The 24,643-nt window shown below is 55.5% G+C and overlaps 10 protein-coding genes across 10 annotated transcripts; 7 read left to right on the forward strand and 3 right to left on the reverse strand.

Moving 5' to 3' along the window:
* Positions 1-1,431: 1,431 nt before the first annotated feature.
* SODALDRAFT_327851 (hypothetical protein) lies at positions 1,432-2,466 on the reverse strand. The gene is made up of 2 exons (XM_028610537.1): positions 1,977-2,466; positions 1,432-1,849 (listed from the first exon to the last, which is right to left on the reverse strand). Exons 1-2 carry the CDS (start codon positions 2,262-2,264, stop codon positions 1,751-1,753), a joined length of 387 nt encoding a protein of 128 aa, XP_028471449.1. The 5' UTR covers positions 2,265-2,466; the 3' UTR covers positions 1,432-1,750.
* A 423-nt stretch (positions 2,467-2,889) lies between these two features.
* On the forward strand, positions 2,890-4,380 carry SODALDRAFT_269649 (3-deoxy-7-phosphoheptulonate synthase; the record flags this gene model as incomplete). The annotated part of the gene is made up of 2 exons (XM_028607675.1): positions 2,890-3,353; positions 3,432-4,380. The coding sequence occupies 2 exons, from the start codon at positions 2,890-2,892 to the stop codon at positions 4,378-4,380; spliced, it is 1,413 nt and encodes a 470-aa protein (XP_028471450.1).
* A 305-nt stretch (positions 4,381-4,685) lies between these two features.
* Positions 4,686-6,801, forward strand: SODALDRAFT_43950 (amidase). Its single transcript, XM_028615374.1, has 3 exons — positions 4,686-4,840; positions 4,913-6,296; positions 6,385-6,801. Exons 1-3 carry the CDS (start codon positions 4,800-4,802, stop codon positions 6,643-6,645), a joined length of 1,686 nt encoding a protein of 561 aa, XP_028471451.1. The 5' UTR covers positions 4,686-4,799; the 3' UTR covers positions 6,646-6,801.
* A 201-nt stretch (positions 6,802-7,002) lies between these two features.
* Positions 7,003-8,393, forward strand: SODALDRAFT_348320 (S-adenosyl-L-methionine-dependent methyltransferase). The gene is made up of 3 exons (XM_028613358.1): positions 7,003-7,112; positions 7,205-7,457; positions 7,523-8,393. Exons 1-3 carry the CDS (start codon positions 7,077-7,079, stop codon positions 8,086-8,088), a joined length of 855 nt encoding a protein of 284 aa, XP_028471452.1. The 5' UTR covers positions 7,003-7,076; the 3' UTR covers positions 8,089-8,393.
* A 157-nt stretch (positions 8,394-8,550) lies between these two features.
* SODALDRAFT_327853 (hypothetical protein) lies at positions 8,551-10,383 on the reverse strand. Its single transcript, XM_028610538.1, has one exon. It carries the CDS (start codon positions 10,031-10,033, stop codon positions 9,026-9,028), a length of 1,008 nt encoding a protein of 335 aa, XP_028471453.1. The 5' UTR covers positions 10,034-10,383; the 3' UTR covers positions 8,551-9,025.
* A 537-nt stretch (positions 10,384-10,920) lies between these two features.
* On the forward strand, positions 10,921-13,183 carry SODALDRAFT_375794 (DUF1776-domain-containing protein; the record flags this gene model as incomplete). The annotated part of the gene is made up of 5 exons (XM_028614767.1): positions 10,921-11,005; positions 11,077-11,089; positions 11,218-11,272; positions 11,412-11,924; positions 12,000-13,183. 5 exons carry the CDS (start codon positions 10,921-10,923, stop codon positions 12,936-12,938), a joined length of 1,605 nt encoding a protein of 534 aa, XP_028471454.1. The 3' UTR covers positions 12,939-13,183.
* A 121-nt stretch (positions 13,184-13,304) lies between these two features.
* On the reverse strand, positions 13,305-15,250 carry SODALDRAFT_355869 (hypothetical protein; the record flags this gene model as incomplete). Its single annotated transcript, XM_028613863.1, has 7 exons — positions 13,305-13,353; positions 13,431-14,242; positions 14,356-14,425; positions 14,639-14,697; positions 14,761-14,841; positions 14,955-15,076; positions 15,163-15,250. 7 exons carry the CDS (start codon positions 15,248-15,250, stop codon positions 13,305-13,307), a joined length of 1,281 nt encoding a protein of 426 aa, XP_028471455.1.
* A 1,036-nt stretch (positions 15,251-16,286) lies between these two features.
* On the forward strand, positions 16,287-18,131 carry SODALDRAFT_355870 (hypothetical protein; the record flags this gene model as incomplete). Its single annotated transcript, XM_028613864.1, has 9 exons — positions 16,287-16,332; positions 16,407-16,481; positions 16,568-16,651; positions 16,744-16,833; positions 16,905-17,035; positions 17,140-17,314; positions 17,426-17,464; positions 17,546-17,850; positions 17,895-18,131. 9 exons carry the CDS (start codon positions 16,287-16,289, stop codon positions 18,129-18,131), a joined length of 1,182 nt encoding a protein of 393 aa, XP_028471456.1.
* A 520-nt stretch (positions 18,132-18,651) lies between these two features.
* Positions 18,652-20,489, forward strand: SODALDRAFT_44120 (chitinase). Its single transcript, XM_028615375.1, has 4 exons — positions 18,652-19,107; positions 19,166-19,397; positions 19,536-20,107; positions 20,198-20,489. Exons 1-4 carry the CDS (start codon positions 18,919-18,921, stop codon positions 20,282-20,284), a joined length of 1,080 nt encoding a protein of 359 aa, XP_028471457.1. The 5' UTR covers positions 18,652-18,918; the 3' UTR covers positions 20,285-20,489.
* Positions 20,490-21,367: 878 nt separating this feature from the next.
* Positions 21,368-24,642, forward strand: SODALDRAFT_305825 (hypothetical protein). The gene is made up of 4 exons (XM_028609021.1): positions 21,368-21,720; positions 21,822-23,620; positions 23,754-24,214; positions 24,248-24,642. The coding sequence occupies exons 1-4, from the start codon at positions 21,678-21,680 to the stop codon at positions 24,501-24,503; spliced, it is 2,559 nt and encodes an 852-aa protein (XP_028471458.1). The 5' UTR covers positions 21,368-21,677; the 3' UTR covers positions 24,504-24,642.
* Position 24,643: the final 1 nt, after the last annotated feature.

Below are 24,643 nucleotides of genomic sequence, written 5' to 3' on the forward strand. Positions count from 1 at the left end.
GAAGGGTGTGGAAAGGGGAGGGGTCAGGTCGCCGTTACACTGCAACGTCCTCTGCAAGGTCCATACCACGCTGTGACTGGAGTTTTCCCCGAATAGACCCGAATGCCTATACCTACATGTTGAGCCCAACGATCTCCTCACCGAAAACTCGTCCTTCGTCTGAAGCAAACCATTATTATGTTTCTCCGAATTCAACAAGAAATGCAGAACATCTTCACCCCCACGCGGAAACCCCTAGGCTCTACTCCGTACCGTAATGCCAACGCTGCGCGATTTTACCCCCCAAAAAGCCCGTGAGCATATGTCCCCATGAGACTGGCTTGTGGAGAACGATGGCTTGCTGGCTATTATTAACTCTCGACTTCTTATGTATCGTTTGATCCGCGACAGCGTACACACGTGTATGCAGCAACTACGCACGCCCAGCGCCTGTCCAGTTGGGCATGAGCTCGTAACTATCACGGGCAGGTGCAATCGTACATCTTTTTCTCATAAGTATATTGGGTTCATGTACCCCTCCTTTGCCCTATTTTCCTTCCCTATCAACTGAGATAGGTCAGTCTTTACGCCTTAGTTCTCTCACCGACTGATGCCTTAAACGGCGTCGGTGGTCACACCGAGCCGTTGCGCCACTCTGCTCGTGTGCATCTCCTATGGTCTGGAATCACTACATTGCTGGGCTTTTTTGCCCATGGATGGTCGGCGAAGTGGCGTCCTTTTTCCATTGACCCCCTCATCAACGAAGGAGGTCGAACATCTCGGTCTGCCCTGATCCGGTAAGGCGTCCCAGCCACCAGCATATTCGGGACACACACATCGAAGGGAACTATCTGTACGTTGTACACACCTCTCGCAGGGTTGCTTTGACCGTCGGAGAAGTCCAGTTCCAACCTACGGAGTACACCTTGGTAAACCCCGAGAAATAGCTGACTGGCTCAATGGCTTTCGTCTTATCCTTGAATTGGTACATACGCGAGAAAGGATCATGCATTGTGCAACCGCCCGAAGTAAAGCCAGACGAGACGTTACTGTGAAAGATGGAATCTAGCGGCTGCCGACTGGGAATTGATGCCAGTGAGGTTCAAGCAACCGCTCTATTCGCATCTCTCCTTTAGAATGGCTAAAAATAAGTCGCGTTCAAGACAACTACCCGAAAGTGTGGTTCGTGTTCCTCATATAATTTCATGAATTGACTTTTGCATCCGCGGTTTGGTTCGCCCGTTGCGCAAAGCTGCGGCTGTCCGTGAAGACGCCGACGGAAATGCGTAATAATACCCGCAAGAGCAAGAAGCCGATTGAAAATTACAAGGCCGCATAACAACGGCCCACATGACATTCTTCCACAATGGCTTACTCCGTACATGACGTTGCAGGAGGGGATCGGAATGCCTAGATCTGGAGGTGACATGCACTCGGAACAGTACTTGACCTACCTCGATACTCCGTGCATTATGTGTTACCTGAGTTTGATAAAGGGGGGTAAGGGACGGCAGAGATTTGGCATGGACTCTGAGGAGACCACTGACGTATACTGCAGGAGTTGATCCTAAGGTATGGTATGTTCAGAAAACCGGGTATATCTAGTCGCCATAATAAAACTCGTTCGAATTGCACAATGGTGTCGTGAACGGGCCGTCCAAGGTCGAAACCGCCATGCTCCATTCCATCGCACCCCTGCCTCTTTCGGTGGCGGCATTTTTCCACTCTGGGTATTTAGAGCTGTCATTGATCATGATCGTGTCTGTCGTAATTACGCGCTAATAAACGCCCGCATAGCCTTGACCGCGTCTCCTTCATGGGTCTTCAGTAATTCTGTCGCCTTGGGCTTCGTAACCTCAAGCTCCTCAACCTATGATACACCACCTGTCAGCAATGTGTCCCATCTCTCTCATTTCCTTATGCACCGTTGGCCAGAGTTATCCGTATAGAAAGCAGACGACAGGCCAGGCTGGCGGGTAACCGAGAGTGGAACTCACCAGCAGCGCAACATCACTCGCATCCACTTTGATGTTCCGAACAGGCAGTTCCATGGTCTTTTTGTCGCCACCGGGTGCGTCCGCGGCACTGAGGCTACCTAGGGCCTTCTTAGCCGCTTCGGCGTCAACGTCCTGCTTGCCCGCAGCGTCATCGCCACCCTCCAGAGAGGCGAGTGCTGAGGCGGCCTTGCGATCTTCGGCGGATTTGGCAGTTGTGGAGGGAACTTCGTCCTCGACGTCCCCTGTCGTAGCGCCCTCGACGATGGTGGGGGGTTGCTTCTCGGACATTGTCAATCGAGGCTGTGTCTAATTTGATTCGATTGGTTTCGAGTGGTATTAGAGATAATGCGGTACAGTGACGAATTGACCGCTGTTCGTTCGTTCGTGAGAGGCCCCTGGGTTTCCAGTTGTGACGATATCGAGACAGATTTTGGGCGAGGAGCTCGGACTTGCCCCGCCATTCTGCCGGAAGATACCGCTTTAGTCTTGATTGTCCCACCAGAAACCGAGGGAGGAGAGAGAAGAAGTTCGAGACAGGTACGAAGAATACCGCCATTTGAGGTACCGGTTCTACCAAAAGTGCCCGAGACAAGACAACGAAGTAAGATTAAAATCGACAAGGACAAAGAAGAATAGAAGAAAATATTCAGATTAAATTAATATCAATGTTTCCCTTGTACTTTCAGCGCCAGTGATATATCCGTAATGGTTGCTGTGACTGTGATGACTCATTCCTTCCCTCTCATCTTTCGACTTGGTACCCGTACTCATTCTCCGACAAACTTAACACATAAGTCTTCCCTTCAAATTTGCCATCGGTCCCTATCCGGCGCCTGGTTTCGGGCATCATCTCTCACCTCACATCTCACAAGAACCACCCCCCCCCCCATATTAGCTCCTACGAGTCGCGACCATGACTGCTTCAGACTGGTCACCAGACTCGTGGCGCTCGAAGCCCATCAAGCAGGCCCCGAGCTACCCCGATGAAGCCCTCGTCAAAAAGTCAGTAGAGGAGCTCTCCAGGCTACCCCCCGTCGTCCACCCCAAGGAGATCGTAGCCTTGAAGCAGCATCTCCGGGACTGTGCGAAGGGGGAGGCCTTCCTGCTCCAGGGAGGAGACTGCGCTGAACTCTTCTCGTACTGCGAGCAGAGCGCCATCGAGTCGAAGATCAAGCTGCTCTTGCAGATGAGCTTGGTTCTCATCTGGGGCGCCGACAAGAAAGTCGTCCGCATCGGTCGCATGGCGGGCCAGTACGCAAAGCCCAGATCCAGCCCGACCGAAATCGTCGACGGCAAGGAAACCCCGTCCTTTCGAGGCGACATCCTGAACGGGTTCAGTGTCGATGAGAGAGAGATTGACCCACAAAGACTGGTTAAGTTGGTGTTTGCCCCGGCGCAGAAGAAGGCGCTCTTGTGTTTGGAGGATCTGGGTTGCTGACTCCTAACCACGGATAGGGCCTACCACTACTCTTCGGCCACTCTCAACTACATTAGAGCGGCCCTCAGCTCCGGCATCGCCGATCTTCACAGACCACTCGACTGGGGCCTAGGCCATGTCCGGGATCCGGAGCTGAAACGCAAATACTCCGAAGCCGTCCTGTCGTTGACAGACATGCTGCGATTTCTGCGCACGATAGGAGCCGACAGGAGCGAGAAGCTCGATACGGTTGACCTCTTCACCAGCCACGAAGGACTACTCCTCGAGTACGAACAGGCCCTTACCCGATTACTCGAGACGCCGCCCCCTCCCGGATCCAGCGCAAACCTCAACGGCCAGAGCCCGGCGACGATGAAAGAGTACTACAACACGTCGGCGCATTTTCTGTGGATCGGCGACCGCACGCGACAGATTGACGGCGCACACGTCGAGTTTTTCCGCGGCATCGCCAACCCCGTCGGCGTCAAGGTCGGCCCCACCACACCCGTCGACGATCTGCTGGCCCTGCTGCGGACTCTCAACCCGGACCGCGAGCCGGGCAAGGTCACGCTCATCACGCGCTACGGCGCCGGCAAGGTACGGTCGCTGCTGCCGGCACACATCCGTGCGGTGGAGGACAGCGAATACCGGCAGTGCGTGGTGTGGCAGTGCGATCCCATGCACGGCAACACGCTCTCGACGGGCAGTGGAATCAAGACGCGCAAGTTCAGGGACATCTTCGAGGAGCTGCAGGAGACGCTACGGATCCACAAGGAACAGGGTAGCTACCTGGGAGGCGTACACCTGGAGCTCACGGGCGACGCGGTCACGGAGTGCCTGGGAGGTAGTGAGAACCTGGCTGAGGATGACTTGTCGACAAACTACACGAGTTTTTGCGATCCGCGGTTGAACGAAAAGCAAGCCCTGGAACTGGCTTTCTTGATTGCCGATCACTATCGGAACGAGAGGAGACCACCGACGTTGTAGGTTGATATGGAAATGAGATGCGAATATAATATAATGTTGCATATCTGGGCTATGCTTTCAAGTTGATGGATGTATCGACATGAGAAGCCACCGGCATTAAGATTCACCGAGCTTACCGAGTTTCAGGACACACTCACTCGGGAGTCACCGCCCAGGTGGGGGCGGGTATCAGCGGGCCAGGGGGCGATAACAGTGAGGTCGGGTGATAAGAAGGCGGGGCCCCGGGTTTACACCGACCTCCTTCCGCTCAGTAGGACTCTCTCTCTCTCTCTCTCACCTTCTCACACCTACCTTCTCTCCATCTTATTCACCGCCCTCCAAAACAAATGCATAGGTAGCTGTTGTTATTGCTCTCTGCAATACGTCTTTTCCATTTACGCCAATAGATCTATATCAACCAGTACCTGAAAAGAAGCGCCATGGTATTCCCATTCGGTTATCTCCAGCACCGCCGAGACTGGTCTGTTCTGACAGCAGCCCTTTTACAAGTCGTGACAACATGGTTTACTTGGTATCACTAACCTCATGACAGTCAATTTAAACAGTCGGAAAGGGTCCAGAGGATTCGTGCACTAACCGCCTACCATGGCCCCTTTTCCGTTCTGGATCGTGAGATTGTCCAAAAGCCCATCGGGGAGCTGGTAGAGGATGTTCGCAAGGGATCTCTCGAGCCTCTTGATATCCTCAGAACATATGGCAAGGTGGCCATAAAAGCCCACGAAAAGACCAACTGCCTCACCGAAGTCATGCTCTCCTCTGCCGAGACGTGGCTGACCGACGGCTCCATCAACCTCAAGGGTCCCCTTGCCGGCATCCCCGTGTCACTCAAGGATACAATCGTCGTGGCCGACTATGACGCCACTGTTGGCTTCTCGAGACTAGTCGGGAACAAGACAGGCCAGGACGGCCCAGTGGTCCGCCTACTCAAGGATGCCGGCGCCGTTCCATACGTCAAGACCAACTTGCCCGTCACTCTACTCTCCTTCGAGTCGACCAACGACGTCTGGGGCCGCTCTACCAACCCGCACAATGAGGAATACAGTCCCGGCGGCTCGACTGGCGGCGAGTCAGCCCTCCTGGCCATGGGCGGCCGCATTGGCATCGGCTCCGACGTCGCGGGCAGCGTCCGTGTTCCCGCCCACTTCGCGGGCTGCTACGCGCTGCGCTGTTCCACGGGCCGGTGGCCCAAGGTCGGTTTCCGCACGAGCATGCCGGGCCAGGAAGGCGTGCCGTCGGTCTACAGCCCCATGGCTCGCACGCTGGACGACCTGACCTACTTCACGCGCGCCGTCGTCGAGATGAAGCCATGGAAATACGACTACACCGTCCACCCGCTAGCGTGGCGCGCCGAGATGGCGACGGAGTATCTGGCCAAGGAGCGGCTCCGCGTGGGCGTCTTGCGTACCGACGGCGTCGTCGACCCGAGCCCGGCGTGTCGGCGTTCCCTCGAGATGGTCGAGGCGGCGCTTCGCAAGCAGGGCCACGAGATTGTGGAGGTGAACCCCCCGTCCCCTTACGAGGCGCTACGGGTTGCGTCGCTGGCCCTCAACGCGGACGGGTGCCGGATGTTCCGGTCGTTTTTCCAGACGGGCGAGTGGAACGATCTCGGCGCGGCGCAGATGGAGTTCCTCATGCGCATGCCGGGGCCGCTGCGGTACCTGTACTATCTATGGGTCAAGTATGTGCGGCGCGACGACGTGTGGGCCGGGCTGGTGCGCGACTGGCGGCCGCAGAGCGCGTTTGAGAACTGGCAGCTCGTAGCCAGGCGCGAGGCGATCCGGTCGGACTGGTTCGACTGGTGGGAGGAGGCGGGAGTGGACTTTCTGATTACGCCGCCGAATGCTACCCCGGCTGTTCCTCACGGGGGGATGAAGGACGCGGTGAGCAGTTGCGGTTATACTTTCTTGTTTAATCTTGTAAGTCATTTGCTTCCTTCCCTATGGGAAGATCTCCTCTGCCCTTTTCTTCTTGGCCGCCTTGGTTACTGACGGATAGTGGGAAAAGCTCGACTACACCGCCGGCGTCCTCCCCGTGACGCACGTTGATAAGGCTTTGGATCAGCTCCCCGAGGACTTTAACATTCGCAAGTTGAACGGGGTTGCTCGGGGGGCGTACAAGTTGTACGATGCGACGGCCATGCACGGCCTTCCTGTCGGGGTACAGGTTGTCGGACGTCGTCTGGAAGAGGAGAAGGTCTTGTCTATCATGAAGAGGGTAGAGGATGCCCTCGGAGACGACAAGTATAAGCTCCTGGATATTGACTGATGGTGGTACATGGGTTTTGTTCTTTACTGGGCATTGATTCACGTTACATCTAGCATGAACACTCTGCAGTGAAGACTAGTACATTTTACTCACATCAATTACGATGACATGAAATTTTGGGATATATTGGAGCGTATCATTGCCGGACGGGACCAGAGCTGTGTTGAAGACTCAGAACGGCGGGCCCAACCGGTCATTCGGTCCTTGTAAGCCAGGGGTCGGTCCAATGGTCCGAGATCGGCTTGCGCCTCCTGTGCTGTCTTACACGACACCTCCGCACGAGAGGAGTTAAAAAAGATATAAAATAACCCCGAAGCCGCTCCTGGAACGTCAGTTGGTATTTCTTCTTATTATCACTTTACAGTTAAGGCATTCAGTTTCTACGGCATTGATCCCGCTCATTTATACAAACTCTGCTTAAGAACTTCATCATGGCTGGAGAGAAGAACGACAATTGGTCGTCTCAGGTTCGTCGATGAATGGTCGCATCGTGCCAGGCCTGCATCTGCAATCTGCAATCTGCATCGGACAGACTGACAGCTGACAAGACCAATCTTAGGAATACCAACACTCAGCCGCCTTTGTACCGAAACTCGCTACAAAAGTGGTACAGTGGCTCGACGTAGGACCAGACGATGTCATCCTCGACATTGGCTGTGGCGACGGCCTGCTAGACGTCGAATTCGGCCATGTCCTCGCACAAGGCAAAGGTTTCCTGCACGGCATCGATGCTTCCCCAGCCATGATCGAGGCGGCCACCGAGGCGGTTGCTGCAGCGGGAGTGCAATCAAACTGCACCTTCCATGGCACGTGTCCCCCTCTCCCAAAAAAGCCACTACACTACGTCTGCGGCAAAATGCACTAACGTGCGGTGTAGTCCTGGACGCGAATTCCCTGGCGGGCGCTCCGTCCCTCCCCCGCGACGGATTCACGAAAGCCTTCTCCAACGCAGCGCTGCACTGGATCCTGCGGCCCGAGACGGCGGCGGCGGCGTCTTCTTTCTTCGCGGCCGTCCGTGACAGGCTGGTCCAGGGCGGGACGCTCGTGTTCGAGATGGGCGGGCTCGGCAACGTGGCGGAGATGCGGACGGCGCTGCTCATGGCGAGTGCGCGGCGCGTGGGCATGGCGAGGGCTGTGGCGGCCGATCCGTGGTTCTTCCCCGACGAGGCGTGGGTGCGTCGCCAACTGGAAGGGCGCGGTTGGGAGGTTGAGAAGGTCGAGAGGGAGTGGCGGCCGACGAAGGCTGGGGAGGGAGGCGTCGAGGGGTGGGTGCGGCTCATGGGGAAGGAGTTTCTGCGGGCTGTGGAGGAAGAGGCGGGGAAGGAGGCCGTCGAGGAAGTGGTGAGGGAAGCTGCCGAAGCTTTGAGGGTTGTTTGCGACGATGGTGATGGTGGGGAGATGATTTCCTATGTTAGGCTGAGATGTCTGGCTCGGAAGCTGTGACTCCTGTGAGCGAGACGGCGAGGTGAGACCGTGAGACCCCAGTTGAGACCCCAGGCACTCCTATTTCAGTCGTAATCATACGTATTACGGTACTCCTGTCTATCTAGGCACTCAGCTGCTTCGGTCCATGTCCCAAGGGCCAAAACTTGCGACAAGTTCTCATGGCAAAAGGCGGTGTCGCAACGCGACCAGTTGCTACTAATCTCACTGTGGAGACATGATATAGAAGAAACCCGTGTGTGACTGCTGTCTAGCAACCCCGCGCAGCACTGTCACGTGACCTAATATCCGTGTGAAATCACAAGATCAACCTAGCAGGATTATATAAGGAATCGTGTTAATTATGGAAATCCGTTATTAGGCTAATCCAAAGTAGGATTTAGCTATAGTACTTATATATAGTTATTTATATAGTTATTTTTCCTAGAAGCTTGCTTGCAATCCGCGTGTGCGATCCTTACGCGTCAACCACCTACACCTAAGTTCCAACATCTAACCTATTCCCTACATCCAACCCCGCTGCCCGACTTCGATGCGGTCCTAACGTGAGCTCGAGGCACCCCGGCTTATTCATGGGAAAAGACACATCATAGAAGAGTGCCAGCACTTCTATCAGCCGCCTCAGCAGACTGTCTGTGACACATCAACGACTTGTTCATTCGACCAATATTATTACGCTGGCATTGTTTCATACCGAACAACAAAAATGAAACGAAGACTCCTCCCGCTTCAGCTCAACGTGTTCGGACAATCCATCAAAACTTCCGCAACCACGCTGCTTCGACCTTTCCGCAGACAGACGGCTCTCCTCGTCGTCCTGTGTTAAAGACAATCGGCTTCGCGCGCTGGTGTATTGATGACGGTTGAGCGCTTGAGATGTGCACATTCGTCAGGATTTCCCACTCCTCTTCCTCCGGATGTCAAGGCTTCTGCTCCTCTAGGTGCACAGGCTCCTGTTCCTCTGGATGTCGAGGCTCCTGCTCTTCAGGACTACCAGGCGACTCCGAGGCCCCTGCTCCTCTGGATGCACGGGGCCCTGGCCCTCTGGAGATTCAGGCTCGTCCTGCTCCCTTGAAGATTGAGAATCCCCCCCCCTCGCTGAACCTCTAGGATCCCCCTCCTCTGACCGTTGGGAATCCTCCGGGGAAATAGGTTCCTCGAGGGCAGCCCTCAGGTTCTCACGGAGCTCGGCAGCAGCCCGTTCGGCCCAGTACCTCGCTTCTCGCTCCCAGTACTTAACCAAAGCTGGGTGCCAGTTATGCGACCCAGGCGGGTAAAGCGTTTCTCTGACTTCACCAGGCACAAAGTCCTCCGGCTCCGTGTACTCCGGGAAAGGTTCGTTTCTAGCATCCGAGGATTGACCGGGCGATTGGGGCCTAGAGGGGCTGGACTTGCTGGCTTGCGTGGTAGACCCTTCTGCAGATTTCGGGCTTGGGGATTGCCCGACTGCTGGGCCAGGGGCGTCAGGGGGAGTGTGGCTGCTTTCTTCGGAGTCATGTTCCTCGCCGGAGTGCGTGGGAGACCCCTCTGTCGATTTCGGTTTTGCGGGTTGACCGGCTGATGGGCTCGGGGCGTCAGGTGGAGTGCAACTGCTTTCGTCGGACGAATCTGGGGATGGTTCGTTCACGACCTCGGCGTCGGTGACGGGGTCCGACACCACTATCGGGTCATCGTCGTCAACTTCTTCTTCCTCGGACGATGAACCTCCGCATGGTAAGTAGACGGTCGGAGCGTCCGTGAGACGATCCAGCAATGGCATGAATTCATCGTCGTCGTCAGAGTCTTCATAGGCGTCAAGCTCCCCAGCTCTCTGAGGGTTCGCACCTGGATCGGCCTCCTGGAGTTCTGCTGGCCCTCTAGTCGCTGGACCCGGGGCTCTTGGTGGCGGTCCACCGATCCCCGCCGCATCCAGAGCCTGGTTACTATCCTGCTCGGAATCCGACATCTCAGCGACGTCAGCTAGTTCGACTGTGAAGGGTTTAGTGGATAATATCCCATAACGCGTCTTCCTTCTATTAGCAATGTTGTGGTCCCTAACAATGTCCTCGCCCTACTGAGTTGCTGCGTTCTGTAGGTTTCATAGAATGTTGCGCATCTAGGGGTATTTCAAGAAGTTGACGTGTCCCGCCATAGTTCTCCGGGTCATGGCTTCTTTTTCACGTCTAGTTATTGTATTTTGGTTCAAGCTCGAGGAAGCTTCCACAAAGCCAGAGGATGGCGCTGTGCCCTCGCTCTGGCTGCTAGCCACTTACGTTTGTTTCCGTGGTTCCTGACCATCTGCCATGCTCAGATACCGAGCATTGCGACCGCCACAAACTGGTCCCAATCAGTACCTGTAATCAATACGGGGAGGGAAGGTGGTGGGCAGTTAGGTAAACCTGCCCTAGAACGAGGCGCCGTATGTAAACCTTCCGGCCTCCGTTGTAGGCTGGACGTCTACAGTCTACCTACCTAACTTAGGTAGAATTGACAATAACAGGCTGGGGTTGCTGACCGGTCTCTCTTTTTAAATAGTGTTTAGTAAGTTATACGGGATCAGCACTCGAATTACCTTTATTCCGTTTTAGATTGCTTACGACCGCCTTCTTCCATACAAATAGAAAAAAAAACCTATCCCTCTCTCCTGATCCCGACAAGGGAGATTACGGTCAACCCATACATCCCGACAAGCATCCCATAAGTTAACACATAAGTCTGTATCCTGAGTAAGTTGATCTTCGTAGCGACAGTGAGATGTAGCCTACGAAGTCGGATACTGTATGGTACTAAACTAAGTATGAATAATCGGGGACAAAGGTAGAATCTTCAGGTGAGATCTCGGTGAGCGTGGTGATGCCTCCGAAACAACAAACCGGAGCCGAGTACGACGATGTGGGGGGATGTGGTCCGAGCGGCGATACCCCGTCACAGTCCTTTCGTCACTAGAATACTGTGTACATACGGGAGGACGCGTTCTGCCTATGGCGGCCATTCACCCACGTCATCCAGCCAATAACCCGATGTCCAAGCTTGGATTTTCATTTTCATTTTATTTCTATACTTCCTATTTCCTTTTCTTTCGAATTTGTCCCCTGATTCACATTCACTTCACTTCGCACTTTGACATCCCACAACTCTTCAGCCTTGCAGTTGTCTACATTCTGTCGGCACCATGTCTGCCGACGACCAGCAGTTCTTGGACTTGGTAAGCACCAACCCACAAGTCATAAATAAGCGACGGTGGTTCTGGTTCGAACACCTGCCTGGAACCCCCAAACCTAAACCTCGGCGTGAGAGCGAGCGAACTACTTGCAGGCCAACTAACATGATTTGAACCCACTCAGCTCTCGTCCCTACCCGACCATATCCGCCGGTACTCGGACGATGTCGCCGACCACATCAACGCACAAGTCGACAGAGCCGCCAACACGGTCCGCGAGACTCTCGCCTCTGCCACGTGGCTGCCCGAATATGCCCGTCCCGTGCCTCCTCGCCGCGAGGTCCCCATCGAGGTCCTCGCCCTGACCCGCTACGAACAAGTGCGAGACTGGATCTCGCGCCATAAGGTCTTGACGGGCGCCGCCGTTGCCGTCTTCGGCGTCGTGCTTTACCAGGGCTACAAGAGCAGGAGGCTACGAAGAAAGACCCGGAGGGCCAAGCGAGCCCGCAATGGTGGCCGGCTCGAGGTGGTCGTCATCGCCAGTTCCCCGACGCTCCCGCTAACCCAGTCGCTGGCGTTGGATATGGAGAGGAGGGGCTTCATCGTTTTTGTTGTCTGTAATGCCGCCGAGGATGAGTCTATGGTTCACAGTATGGCTAGACCCGATATCCGGCCACTGAGCATAGACGTCACCGACGTGAGTCCTTTCACAGCCCTTCGCAATTTGTACCAGAAAGCCAGATAGGTTTTGACTGACCCCGATGCACAACAGCCTCCCAAGGCCGGTGTTGCCATTGAACGATTCGCCCAGTACCTGCAATCTCCACACGCACCTGCACCGAGGACGAAGCCCAACTTCCTCTCGCTCAAGTCGGTCATCCTCATCCCATCGGTCCACTACCAGACCTCGCCCATCGCCACCATCCCGCCTTCCAGCTTTGCCGACCTCTTCAACACTCATCTTCTCCACCCCATCCTCACCATCCAAGCCTTCCTGCCTCTCCTCACTGCCCGTCTCACCCCCGCCGGCGAGAAGTGGTACCCTCCTAAAGTCATGGTCCTCACACCCTCGATCATCTCATCCATCAACCCGCCGTTCCACGCCCCGGAGGCGACCGTCTGCTCCGCGCTTTCCGCCTTTACCGAGGTCTTGACCGCCGAGCTCCGACCGCTCTCGGTCCCCGTCACCCACATGCAGCTGGGCACCTTCGACTTTACCGGCTTCACCTCCTCGAGACATCCCCACGCCTCGTTGGCGTCGGCGTCGGCGTCGCCGTACCAGAAGAGCCTCGCAGGGCCCGGCATCGACGCCGACGCGACCGAGACGCTCATGTGGCCGGAAAACGCTCGCCACGCCTACGGCCGCAACTTCGTCACGCAGAACACGTCGGCCATTTCGGCCGGCCGCATCCGCGGGCTCAAGGGCACGTCGCTGCGCCAGCTCCACACCGCCGTCTTCGACGTCATGGACGGCTCCATCACCAGCGGCACCGTGCGGCTCGGCCTCGGTGCCGGCGTCTACGGCTTCGTCGGCCGCTGGGTGCCCCGCGGTCTCGTCGCTTGGATGATGGGCATCCGGCGCGTGGACGAACTGTCGGCCTGGCAGACGAGCTCGTACGACAACTCCCGGGAGGGAAGTGATGTTGGGGATAGCCACGAGTTTGTTGCTGTGCCGCAAGATGAGGAGAGCAACGTGTGGAAGCAGTCGTAATAATACGCCCGGTGGCGCGGGGGGGCCAAAACCTGGCATGGTATATAATTTTATTTGGCAAGCTACCAAGTTGATATGCGAGATGGGGAATAGCTCTCGGCTCCGGGGTAGCACTCCCATTCGCTTTGGCCTTGCAGTCATTTATTTCGGTGTTACAAAGGACAAAAATATCACGACTCTCCGGGTGGGAAATTTCATCATTGATGACTAGTATAATGAAATAAAATGGATTCTTGATGTCGAATGCTGGGTATTATTGCAAAAGTGAATCCCTACAGTATGGTATGTTTTACACATACATACATACACTTGACCGCTCCTTTGTTCTGTGCTAGAACTGCAATGCAAATCGGCGGCTTCCCAGCCTCAAACAGCAAATTTCATCATGTAGTACAGATCGAGTCGGTGCACCCGACTTTGTGTGGGTCGCATCACCAGGACGTCCTTTCGGCGTTGTTTCGGTGACTCGCTCAATGTCCCCGACCACGGAACCTCCTCGGGCCGCCACGATCCCTCCACTTGCCTCCCCGCCCACCAGGCCCAAATCTCCTATCCCCGTGACCGCGATCATCCCGGTCCCTGCCATCCCTCGGCATACCGTCAAAGCTGCCACGCCCAAGGCCACCAGCGTCGCCACGACCAGCGAGATCCTCCTCCCTCCGCACCTCGCCCTCCTCGCGCGCAACCTCCGACTTGGCGCGGGGCCGGTCAAGATCGTTGCGCCAGCGCGGGTGGGCGCCAGCCTTGCAGCCAGGGCCATCGGGGCAAAAGCCGGCAAGGTAGAAAAGGCAGATGGTTCGGCGGACGTGCTTCTTGGCGCAGCGGGGGCCGAGGGGGCAGAAGCCCTGGTCGTAGTGCGGGCAGGGCGGGAGCTTGGACTGCGGGTCGATGTGGAGGTAGAGGCACTCCTCGCCGTTGGAGCAGTAGCCGTTGCGGGTGAAGAAGTTGCACTCGGGCATCTTGCGGAGGTTGTACTCGTGCAGGAACTCGCAGTGCTCGCCCTTTTTGCAGAGGCCGCGGAGCCAGTGCTTGCAGACTAGCGAGGGGCCGCGACCGCCGCCGCCTCCTCCTCCTCCTCCTCCTGCTGTTGTTGTTGTGGTGTTGTCATTGCTCGAGGCGCCGTTTGCTGCTGTTGTTGCGTTCCCGTCGCCGTGGGAGGAAGGGAGGAGAGAATGGCGGTGGGTCTGGCGGAGGAAGGGGGTGAAAGGGAAGGAACGAGGTGGTTGTGAGTGGTTGAGGATTTGGGTCGTCTCTGGGCGATGGGTCGTCGTGATCGCCATTGTTCGATGATCTGCTGTCCGGTGCTGCCGGGAACGATGCGGATTGTAGGTGAAGGTGAATAGGAAGGATGATCTCCGAAATAATGCAGTGCAATATCTATCGTCGGGCTCGTCTCTTGGACTACCTTAGGTTATACGAATGTGTTCTCGGTAGATAATGGGAAGATGGCTTTGATGTCGTCGATGTCGTTGTCGGCCGGGTACGACCTGTGTTCTGGCAAGGCTGGCCCTCTGATGCTCAATTACATAGACGTATTTTCGCTTCGTATGCAGTAAACGACCCGCAGCTCTTCAAATGGGAATTGATACTCGCGTCTGCTTGCTAAATGAATGGATGGACGACGCGTTGTTTGTCGATGACGGTATTTTGCAGGAGGTAGTCTGGAAGCTCTCGCAACGGGCGGATGATAATTAACAGACTGATTAGTCATGTCTGGAGCATTAATTTGCCACCTGGCAGCCCGTATGCCAGTGCTCAACTAGGGTGCGAGAGTCGCGAGATGCTGTGGAACTTCGGGTATCGGAGATCCCTCTCGACTCACGTGGTTGGAGTTTATCCGTATTGTATTGTCAAACGGCCTTTGATCGCTGGCCTGTAATTTTATGCTTGTCGAGTTTGTTGGCTGGGTTCAGGTGATCGAAGAATCAACAGTATGAGGGGCTTGCGGGCGGAAGCACCTACGAAGAACTAATTACTTCGTGCAAACCCCGAAGGTTGCTCTCTAAGGTAGCTGACGCTCGGGTTGCACCTCAGCCACATGCGGAGATCCAAATCCAAATAAGGAGACAAGGCGCGGGCGAGGCGCGAGCGCGGCACCGCCGGGTGTGGCTGCGGATCACTACCGAGTCCTCCCCATCCTTCCGAGAGGCGCACACATGTTGTGCTAACGTCCACCGAAGAGAACCGAGACACGGGCAGCCTACACATGCTCTCTTTAACCTACCTTGGGCAGTGTTTGTTCTGGCTAGCTTCCGCATGATACAAATAAATCCCAGCTTCCCGGTTCGTTTTAGGCTGAAGTTGTCCGGCATTAACTCCAAAACACGCGCACTGATGTCTTCGTTGTGCTTTTAGTCGCCTATCTCGATGCGCGTTTCGGCTGTGGCTTTGTTGGTTATCTGAGGTAGATGGTTGCTGTGCCGTCGCGAGCGGGAGCCCTGCTTATACCTTACCTTACCTTATTTACTAAGGTACGTACTTTTTTTATACGCGATGAATCAGTACGATCTTGGAACTACTCGGTACATAGATTCAACTAATCGTGGTCCGTCAATAAGATAATCGGGGCCCTATCTCTTGCCGAGTGGCCTAGGATTTGATCTTTTGTGCGTACATCTTGGGAAGACAAACCCGTAGAAGCCTGACTGAAAGTACCAGGTGGTCACAGGCCATGTCTTAAAATACCATGACTTTGCCGCTTTGTAAACACCTCTTTACTTGGTTGACTTAGTTTACTTGGCTCTTTCTTCCTCGTACTCCGTAGATGGAGGGAGTAAGGTAGCCCATTCATCTCTTATATCAAGCCATAGTGGTATTACTCGGTGGGCACGATAGACGGGCGGGTACAAGGCGGTGTGGTGACTGGCCGATCGTTGCGTCGAATAAGGATTATTAAGGTACCCCCCCAAAATGTGGATGATATGAAATCGTGGGATCGGTGATCCCTTGTAACAATAAGGGGGGGCTGCCCCCGCCAAGCCTGCACAATGACATGCAGCTCCTTCCCTTCCCCCTCCCTCATCCACCCCGCCAACCAACCCCTTCTTTTGCGCTCCGTCTTTTTTATTCTTGTTTTTTATTCTTCTTTCTTTTCTGCCTGCGCCCTACATGCGGCTTCGTGCGAATAGATACAGAGTCGGTACTTTTACGTTTACGCATTCCACTCCGTTTGGGGGTTTTCGAGCCCATTCTGTGTTGGTCACTACCTTAGCGAACCGGTAGACCGTAGACGCCATCAGGCGGTCTATTCTGGCAACCCAACCTTTCGGAGCCTAATTCAAATGGCACGACGAGCACAGCGCCGGTACCTTAAAAGAGACTCCTCCCCTCGAATTCCGCGCGGTGTTAATGCCTCCGGTGAATGAATGGCTTGGAGCCTTTGGTCCCACCCCAGGTATCTCTACGAAGTACTCCCTTGCCGCTGGCTTTTATTACCTGCCGCGTGGAAAGGAAGCGAACTTCCATCAGGTCCCTTGGCCCTCCCCTCCCACATGGGCCATCTACTTGGGACGCCTATCACTATTGGATTGAAAGGTAACTACGGTATGTATTATTTCTCCGTACGAAGCGCATGCTTCATAGAAAGTTTCCATCAAGGTGTCAGGTACCTCCCCGCTTCTCCCGGAAAGTCAATGAGCCCGACGGCCCAAGACGTGCCTTTGTCAGTAGAGGCCTGAACTCTTCCGTCGTACTCATCCTCACTTGGCCCCTTCGTTGAGAGTTGTATCCTCAAATTCCGGGCTTGCATTTTGCATGTCGATTCCCTCTTGACCCTTCCAGCAAAAGTGTCTTCCCACGCCATTAGGCATTTGTATCATGCTCGCCGCACCAACGACTTCACCAGCTCCGAGTCATCGGATCGGCCCCTCTCTATCCCTTCTCAATTTATCGGCCTGTGGTTGTTCAGGAGGGAGGGCCGCCGGGGGGGGGGGGGGCATGGGCAACGCCTGCCAACGTGGCATGCAGGTGAGCAAGGGACCTTCGGCGCCTCCACTGACAATCGTCTGATCCTCAAACTGCACTGCACTGCGGATCCTAAGAGGAAGCCAAGCCGTCCGGTCTCTCTTACTTCGTACGTCCTGGCGGCCTCTCTCCCGGTGACTCGACCTAGTCACCATAGTCTGCCTACCTATGAATCGCCCGCCTCGCTCCTCTATCGGCAGTTAGCGGGGGAGACACTGGTCTTGGCCGCCCTCTTCAGAACCTCAAACCAACACACCGCTCATCGCCCATCAATCCCAAGTTGATTGAAATGGCGGGGGCTCGGACAAGATCTCCTGCGCCTGCGCCCATTTCAATTTATGCTTCAGAATTCCTGAATCCTGACCGACTCGCAGTGAGTCAAGCCAGCTTCAAAGGCCCCCGTAACGCGCCAAGTGGCAAGTCCCCCCTGCGAGAGGACGGTTTATTCATATTTCGAGGGCGCAAGCGGTGAGTGTTCGCTAGAACTTGACATGGCTGTCTTGGTGCGATGACCCTCTGATGAGAGAGGTTAGCTGCTGAACCTTGGGGCGTGGAAAAGCCTCGTGGCACGGTGGCACCCCTATTTCCGCCGCCCTTCTAGAAACCCCTGGAGCCGCAAATCACAACCCACATGGGTGCCACAGGTCCGAAGTTGACAGCTCCTGTACCGTTTGTTTGCCGAAGAAACAAAGGAACCTGGGTCAACGGTCAACCCGAGTTTCACTTTGAGATCAGTTCCATTCCCCAACACTGGTTGCGAAAATCGAATATCCGGCATCCCGGCCCGAATCTTCTCCTTCCACCACGACGAGCTTTCTGGACAAGACTTTTGAACGACCACCGAATCCGACCGGAAAAGGAAAATTTGATTGCAAATTCTCTTGCGGCGCATCATGAGAAGAAGAAGCGCTTCCGCTCAGAATTTAGATCATTAGATGCCCGGAACCAAGTGCATTTCACGCAATCACCGCCAACTGGTCGAGTCAATTGCAGCAAACACTGGGCGAACGATTCAGTGAACTGAGTCCTGAGCCGTGCCTTGTATCCCCGCCATTCGCCGCCGCCGCCGAGCACGGTGGAACATCGCCAGAAGCTTCCGCCTCAAAACTGGTCACCGATATATTTGTGTCTGAGCCTCCCGATCACGGCACTTCCAGCTCTAAAGTACTTTGGATCGAAAGGTACTCTGGTTCGGAATACCAGAAGCAGCCTCGGCTGAAGACCCTTTAAGCCAAGGCCCATGAGGGGACTTGTGATTTATCCACTCCCTACATACATACGAGTTTGCCTACGAAGTATGTACGAAAGTATGGATACAAATCGCCCACACCCCGGGCAAGGGATGGCCGTCACAGAAAGTGGCTCTTTCCTGCTTGCTTTATTCGCACATGTGTATTTTCGGTTCCTCTCCACCACGATTTCGCTTCCTGGCTCTCCTCATGTCTCCCGCGTCCTAGGACGGATTAGCAAGTTTCACCCATGACCCTGCCCATATCCCTGCAGGTCTGTCCATGTAGGTAATGTATTTGGACCCCCGCTCTCCATTGCACCCCAGCTCAAATTATGTCATGCGTCGTGGCGTCCTGATATCGTGGCATCCTGGACCCCCCCACCTGTAATTTTGGTATCTTCGGTGCCCGGCGTCTCCACCACCACGGCCCGGGCAGTGAAGGTCGCAACCTGCTCCGTACGAAAGTACTACTTACCATCTACTTCGTACTGACTGTACTTTTAATTACAAAAATACTACTGAATCTCATACTTTCCCCTGGCTCGGGCATATAGATAATAGCCCCACGGTCTGCTACTTCGTCATGGTCGACGGACGCTCTCATTTCTCTTTTTTCTTCCGGACTCACTTGCTGCCCGACTGACCCTTTCTTTTAGTCGGACGGGGGAACATGCCTCAGTTTCATATGTTTGTCGTGTTCTCTGGCGCAACCCCAAGCATTTCGCATCTGTCCTCGTTTTCCCACCCGTCGTCTGGACGACTTATGAGACGCCGGCCTACAACAGGATGAGCTCATCGTCAACCTCCCGCAGAACGCGCCGAGGCAAGAGCATATCGAAGCTGGCCTACACCAACGCCGTCTACTTCCCGAACGAACGCATATACCAGGGCGACACTCCGGGGGCGTTGAATTACGGATACACCAACCACGTGTACTACGCCTTTGCGAATGTATCGCCGGACGGTGGTGTTTTTGTGAGCTCATCAGAAAGAAGTGCGAAGTACACCCGCAACTGACTTCTCGGGGGGGCAGCTGAGCGATGAGTGGGCCGATGCGGGCGCTCCGGTCGACGGCGTACAGGGCGGGTTGGGGTCGCTCATGCATCTCAAGCAGAGGCACCCGCACTTACAGGTCCTCTTGTCCATTGGCGGTGGAAGATCGTCCGCCGTCTTCCCTGTTGTAGCCGGGAGTACGTTATGCCGTGACAATTTTGCCCGTTCCGCGAAGGGCTTGGTGGAAGCATCCGGGCTGGATGGCATTGACAGTGAGTGAAAAAAAAAAGAAGAAAAAAGAAGAAAAAAAGGAAAACGTAGAAAACCAGTCATGCCCGTGCAAGTTTTCATGGCCAGACGAACGAAAGCTGACGTATTTCTCTCTTCCCGTTCCGGTCATCCTTCTGAAGTCGTCTGGGAATACCCATGTGATCCTCAACAGGGTCTCGATTTCTTGGCCCTCCTAGCCACGGTGCGACTCCATCTCCCAGAGGATCAGTACCTCCTGACTGCGGCTCTCCCTGCCAACAGGGGAATCCTGCAGTATATCCCGTTGCAGAGCAGCGCCGAGTACGTTGACTACATCAATCTCATGGCCTACGACTTCTTCGGCCCCTGGATGTCTAAAAGCGGCCACCATTCTCAGCTCTATGCGATGCAGAAAGACGAGGAGTCCGGTGCCAACGCCGTGCAATATATCCTCTCGCAAGGGTTCCCCTCGATGAAGATTCTGTTCGGGATCCCGCTGTACGGTCGCTCTTTTCTCGGTGCCTCTGGGCCTGGGCAAAACTTCAAGGGGGCAGGCGGAGACCAGACTGGCACGTTCGAGTACAAGAGCCTTCCCCTGGATGGGGCCAAGGAAGTTGTAGACAAGAAGGCGATTGCGGCTCAGTGCGTCGGAGCCACCGGGGGGTTTGTGACATACGACAACCCTGACACGGTGAAGACGAAGGCGCAATTCTGCAAGCAAAAAGGATTAGGGGTAAGTGGACCTAAGGGGGGGGGGGGAGGGATGAGGATGAATGAATGAGAGGGAGGTTTGGGCTGATATATCTTTTTTTTTTCTTTCCAGGGACTGTTCTACTGGAACGGGCCAGCTGACGGGAAAGGCTCACGAAGCCTGGTGGCCGCCGGCTTTCAAGCCCTTCACAGCTCTTGAGCATGTCGAGGAGCTCCTGCTGGGTCTCTGAAACAGGAGACCTCATTCATACGTTTTTACACCACGGTCCGTTCTGCAAAAGGCATTACATGTGGAGACTCTTCTCTTATGCCTTGTCGGCGACGGACGGGCCTCGCCGAGGTCCTAGACTCGGCATATGTTGGATGCGCATCCTGTGTCGACAATGTCCGGGATACTTGAAACCAAACAAGTTTGCCGAAAGTCGAGGACTATCAGTTCTGGCTATTCATGCTTGGCGACGTCTGGCGTTTTGGGGGGATGTGAGGGGAGGGTCACGGCAAATCGAATTCCCCCGTGCCGAACGAAGGATGTATGTACGTTGATATGTATAACATCCAGACGGCCCCCTTTTTTTTTCCACTGCATGTCATGCATCTGTCATGTGAAGTTCACGACAGGTGAGAGTGAAAGTACCAATTTCCATTACATGCAGCTGGCGAGGATGAAACAAGACGGTGATGACGAAGTCCTCGTGTACCATGGGCGGGTAGGTCTAGGTAGGCAAGTAGTCCAGATGGATATTTACCGTAGATGATATTTATAGGGTCGTAGGCTCTGTACCCTCTAGCGAACGAGTGCGCTGCGACTTGCGTTTTTTGCTGCGCCCTACGCTGGACCGTGGTGTCGTATTTGTTGTATCCGCAGGGAGCAATGGGCCCATATTCCTTATACCTCTGTGGTCGGAGTTGATGCTCCGTTTTTCGAGCCCGAATGCATTGCATGCCCAGTGAATCACGGCATCGGTTCGAATCTCGGAGCATTCAACTCCTGGAGAGGTCCATGATATGGTTGCATTCGGCTATTCTGCGCGTTACTCGGCGGTTGACGTTCGGTGCGCAAAAAAAAGCAAAAAGTAATTACGGAGTAGCACCGAGGATGGTTAACGAGTGTCAGGCCATGTTCGGCCCGAAGGGATGAGCTACCTGCTCAGAGTGACGCGACGGCGAGATGCGTTGGGAAAACGGGACTTGATCTTCACAGATGATAGGTATTACAGTGGCTGTAGCCGTGAAAAACTCAGGCGTCGAAGTCGGCAGTCCTTCTGTGTCTTGCCCTGGTGAAATGTCCGCGTGTGTGTGCAGAGGAGAGAAAGCAGCAACATTTTGGTTGACCCTTGAACCCAAGGTCCAGCACCACTCCGAAAGCATTAGGTAATACGGAGGAGGAACCGTTAGCTGCTGGTCGTTATCCGCACGTGACGATAAGAGTGTCTGGGGAAGTGGATACCTGAGAACAGGTACCCACAAGCTTCTTCCCCATCAGACGTCCGATTTCGACCTCCGACCTCGACCTGGAGACGATTGAACGTCGCTCCGCAATTGCAAGGAACGAACAACGATTCGTGATTCGTAAGAGTCGAACCTTTGTGAATATGGGAACAAGATTGCTGAATGAGCCAACGTCACTTGATGCAGGTTGCTCTCTCCCCTTTGCCGCTGCCCTGAACCCAACCATTCCCCAACCTGAAAATTCGCAAAGCTCCAGCTCTATTAACACGTTGTTCGAGTTTGCGTAGTGGACTACGATCCGATCGACCATCTGAACCTCCTCTTCTCCCACCCCTCGACCGTCTCTTCCATCAGCCGAGTTTCGCAAACGCTCCGCGACCACAAAGATGACGTCTCTTCCGAAATCACCGAGCTCGAGCTCAACCAGGCCTACGGCGCCGACTCGAGCCTGGAGCGGATGCATTCCGCCCAGGCCGAGCTCGCCCAGCTGTTCCGCAAGATTGAGACTGTGCGGTCCCGCGCCATAGAGACCGAGCAGAACATCACCTCCATGACGGCCGACATCAAGCGCCTGGACGGGACCAAGCGGAACCTGACGCTGAGCATGACGGCCCTCAAGCGGCTCCAGATGCTCACGACGGCCTACGAGCAGCTCCGCAGCCTGTCCAAGGCGCGCCAGTACCGCGAGTGCGCGAGCCTCCTGCAGGCCGTGCTGCAGCTCATGAAGCACTTCAACAGCTACCGCAGCATCGAGCAGATCGCCGCCCTGAGCAGGGGCGTGGCCGATCTGCAGCGCGTGCTGCTGGAGCAGGTCTGCGAGGACTTTGAGATGGCGTTCGCCAAGGGGGAGGTGGCCGCGCGGCGGGGCATGCTGGTGGAGGCGTGTCTCGTCATGGACGCGCTGGGCGATACGGCGCGGTCCAGGCTCACGGCCTGGTACGTCAACACCGAGCTGCGGGAGTACCGGCAGCTCTTCCGCGGCAACGACGAGGCCGGCAGCCTGGACAACATTGGGAGGCGGTACGCTTGGTTCAAGCGCATGATCAAGTCGCACGAGGAAGAGCACGCCGTCATCTTCCCGCCCCACTGGAAGGTCAACGAGCTGCTCGCCGTGGCCTTTTGCGACGGCACGAGGGAGGACTACAAGGGGATCCTGGAACGGAGCATGCGGCGGACCGACGGCCCCAAGCTCGACGTCAACCTGCTGCTCAGCTGTCTCCAGGAGACGCTCGACTTTGAGCACGGCTTGGAGAAGCGCTTTGCCAACGAGCCGCGGGCCAGCATCGACACGCTGAGTTCTGCCGACGACCGGACGTCCAACTTTCACGGATCCATCTCGGCCGCTTTCGTGCCGTACCTAAGCATATGGATCGAGAACCAGGATAAGCAGCTCGCGAGCATGATCCCCCAGTACCGGAACCGAACTCGGCTCATCCCCGAGGACGAAGAGTTCTCCCCGAACACCGTCATCCCCTCGGCCATTGAGCTTTTCCACTTCTACAAGCTCACGCTGTCCCAATGCGCCAAGCTTTCCACGGGCGACAGGCTGTTTGATCTCGCGAAGACGCTGGCGAAGTACCTGGACGAGTACGCGCAGCAGGTTCTCTTGTTTTTCCTGCAGCAGAGAGGCGGCGCGCAAGGACCGTCGCTGCAGGATATCATCATGGTCTTGAACACGGCCGATTTCTGGTCCATCAACGCCAACCAGCTGGAGCAGAACATCAAAAAGAGGATCGATGCCGAGTTCAAGGAGAAGATCGACCTCTCCTCGCAAGCAGACGCCTTTCTCGGCGTGGCCAGTGCGGCCGTGTTGGCGCTTGTGCGGACTGTGGAGCGGCAGTGCGACGGTCCGTGGAGGGAGATGAGGAACACCAACTGGGCCACGATGGAGAGCGTGGGCGATCACAGCGCGTATGTCGGGGAGCTTCTCAGAGCGGTCAACGAGAAGGCGGAGGAGGTGTTGGCTATCTTGCTCAAGCCGCAGTATGCACGGGCGTTCTGCGACAATCTGGTGGATCATCTGGCGACGGCGTACATCTCGAACATTGTGCAGTGCAAGCCCATCTCCGAGGTCGCTGCGGAGCAGGTACGTGTTTTTTTTTTTTTTCTTTTTTTTTTGTTTTTGCTATTTGGTTTGCTATTTGGTTTGCTATTTCTTTTGCTTTTCTTTGCTCTGTCTTTTGCTATTTCTCCCCAAACGAAAACCAACGGCTTCTCAGATGCTTCTGGACAAATACATCATGACCAAGGCCTATGAGAACTTGCTATTATACCACAACAAGGGATCAGCGACTCCGCAGCCGCAGCCGCAACCACAGCCACCACAGCCACCACCAGCCGGATACGTCAAACGGGTGACCCAGACGATGAACAGGATCGACCCTCTCCTCAAGACGCTCCAAGTGCGTCCGTCGCCGCCAGAGGGCCTGGTGCAAGCCTACCTAATCCACATCGCGGACCGCTCCGACAGCAACTTCAGGAAGATACTCGAACTCAAGGGCGTCCGGAAACAGGACCAGACGCACCTGATGGAGCTCTTCGCGATCCACCGCGGCAGCAACACGTACGAGGGGAAGCTGGCGCAGAGCAGCCCGCTTCTCACGCCGCTGCTGAGCAGTCAGGGCAGCGGCCTGGCGAGCGTGGGCGGAGGTGGAGGCAGCGCCGGTGCCGTGGCGGGTTCGTCGCTGTCGGGGGCGGCGGGGAGCGGGGCCAGCGCGATGACGGGGTTGCAGGGCAAGTTTGACGCGTCTAGCCTGGGTGAGAAGCTGCTGAGCGCGGCGAGGGATCTTGGGCAGGGTGCCGGGGGTTTGGATAAGAGCGGCGCGGTGACGTCGGGTGTGGGACAGCAGGCGGAGAAGGCGATGAATGAGAACCTGAAGAATTTCGGCAAGTTCTTTAGACGGGACTTGGGCGGGTTTGGGGCGCGGTTCGGGAAGAGGGATGGTGGTGAGGATGGGTCGTCTCGGTGATTCGAAGGGGGGTTAGACTACCTTAGCTATAGGTCTACTGTACTGAGCCAGGATGCTAATATAGCAGCGTAAGGGGAATAGAGGGGGGGCATAGGTATTACGGAGTGACTCTCCCTAAGGTATTCATACTTCTTCTCGTA

Source organism: Sodiomyces alkalinus (genome assembly GCF_003711515.1).
Source record: "Sodiomyces alkalinus F11 unplaced genomic scaffold SODALscaffold_1, whole genome shotgun sequence".
NCBI lineage: Eukaryota > Fungi > Ascomycota > Sordariomycetes > Glomerellales > Plectosphaerellaceae > Sodiomyces > Sodiomyces alkalinus.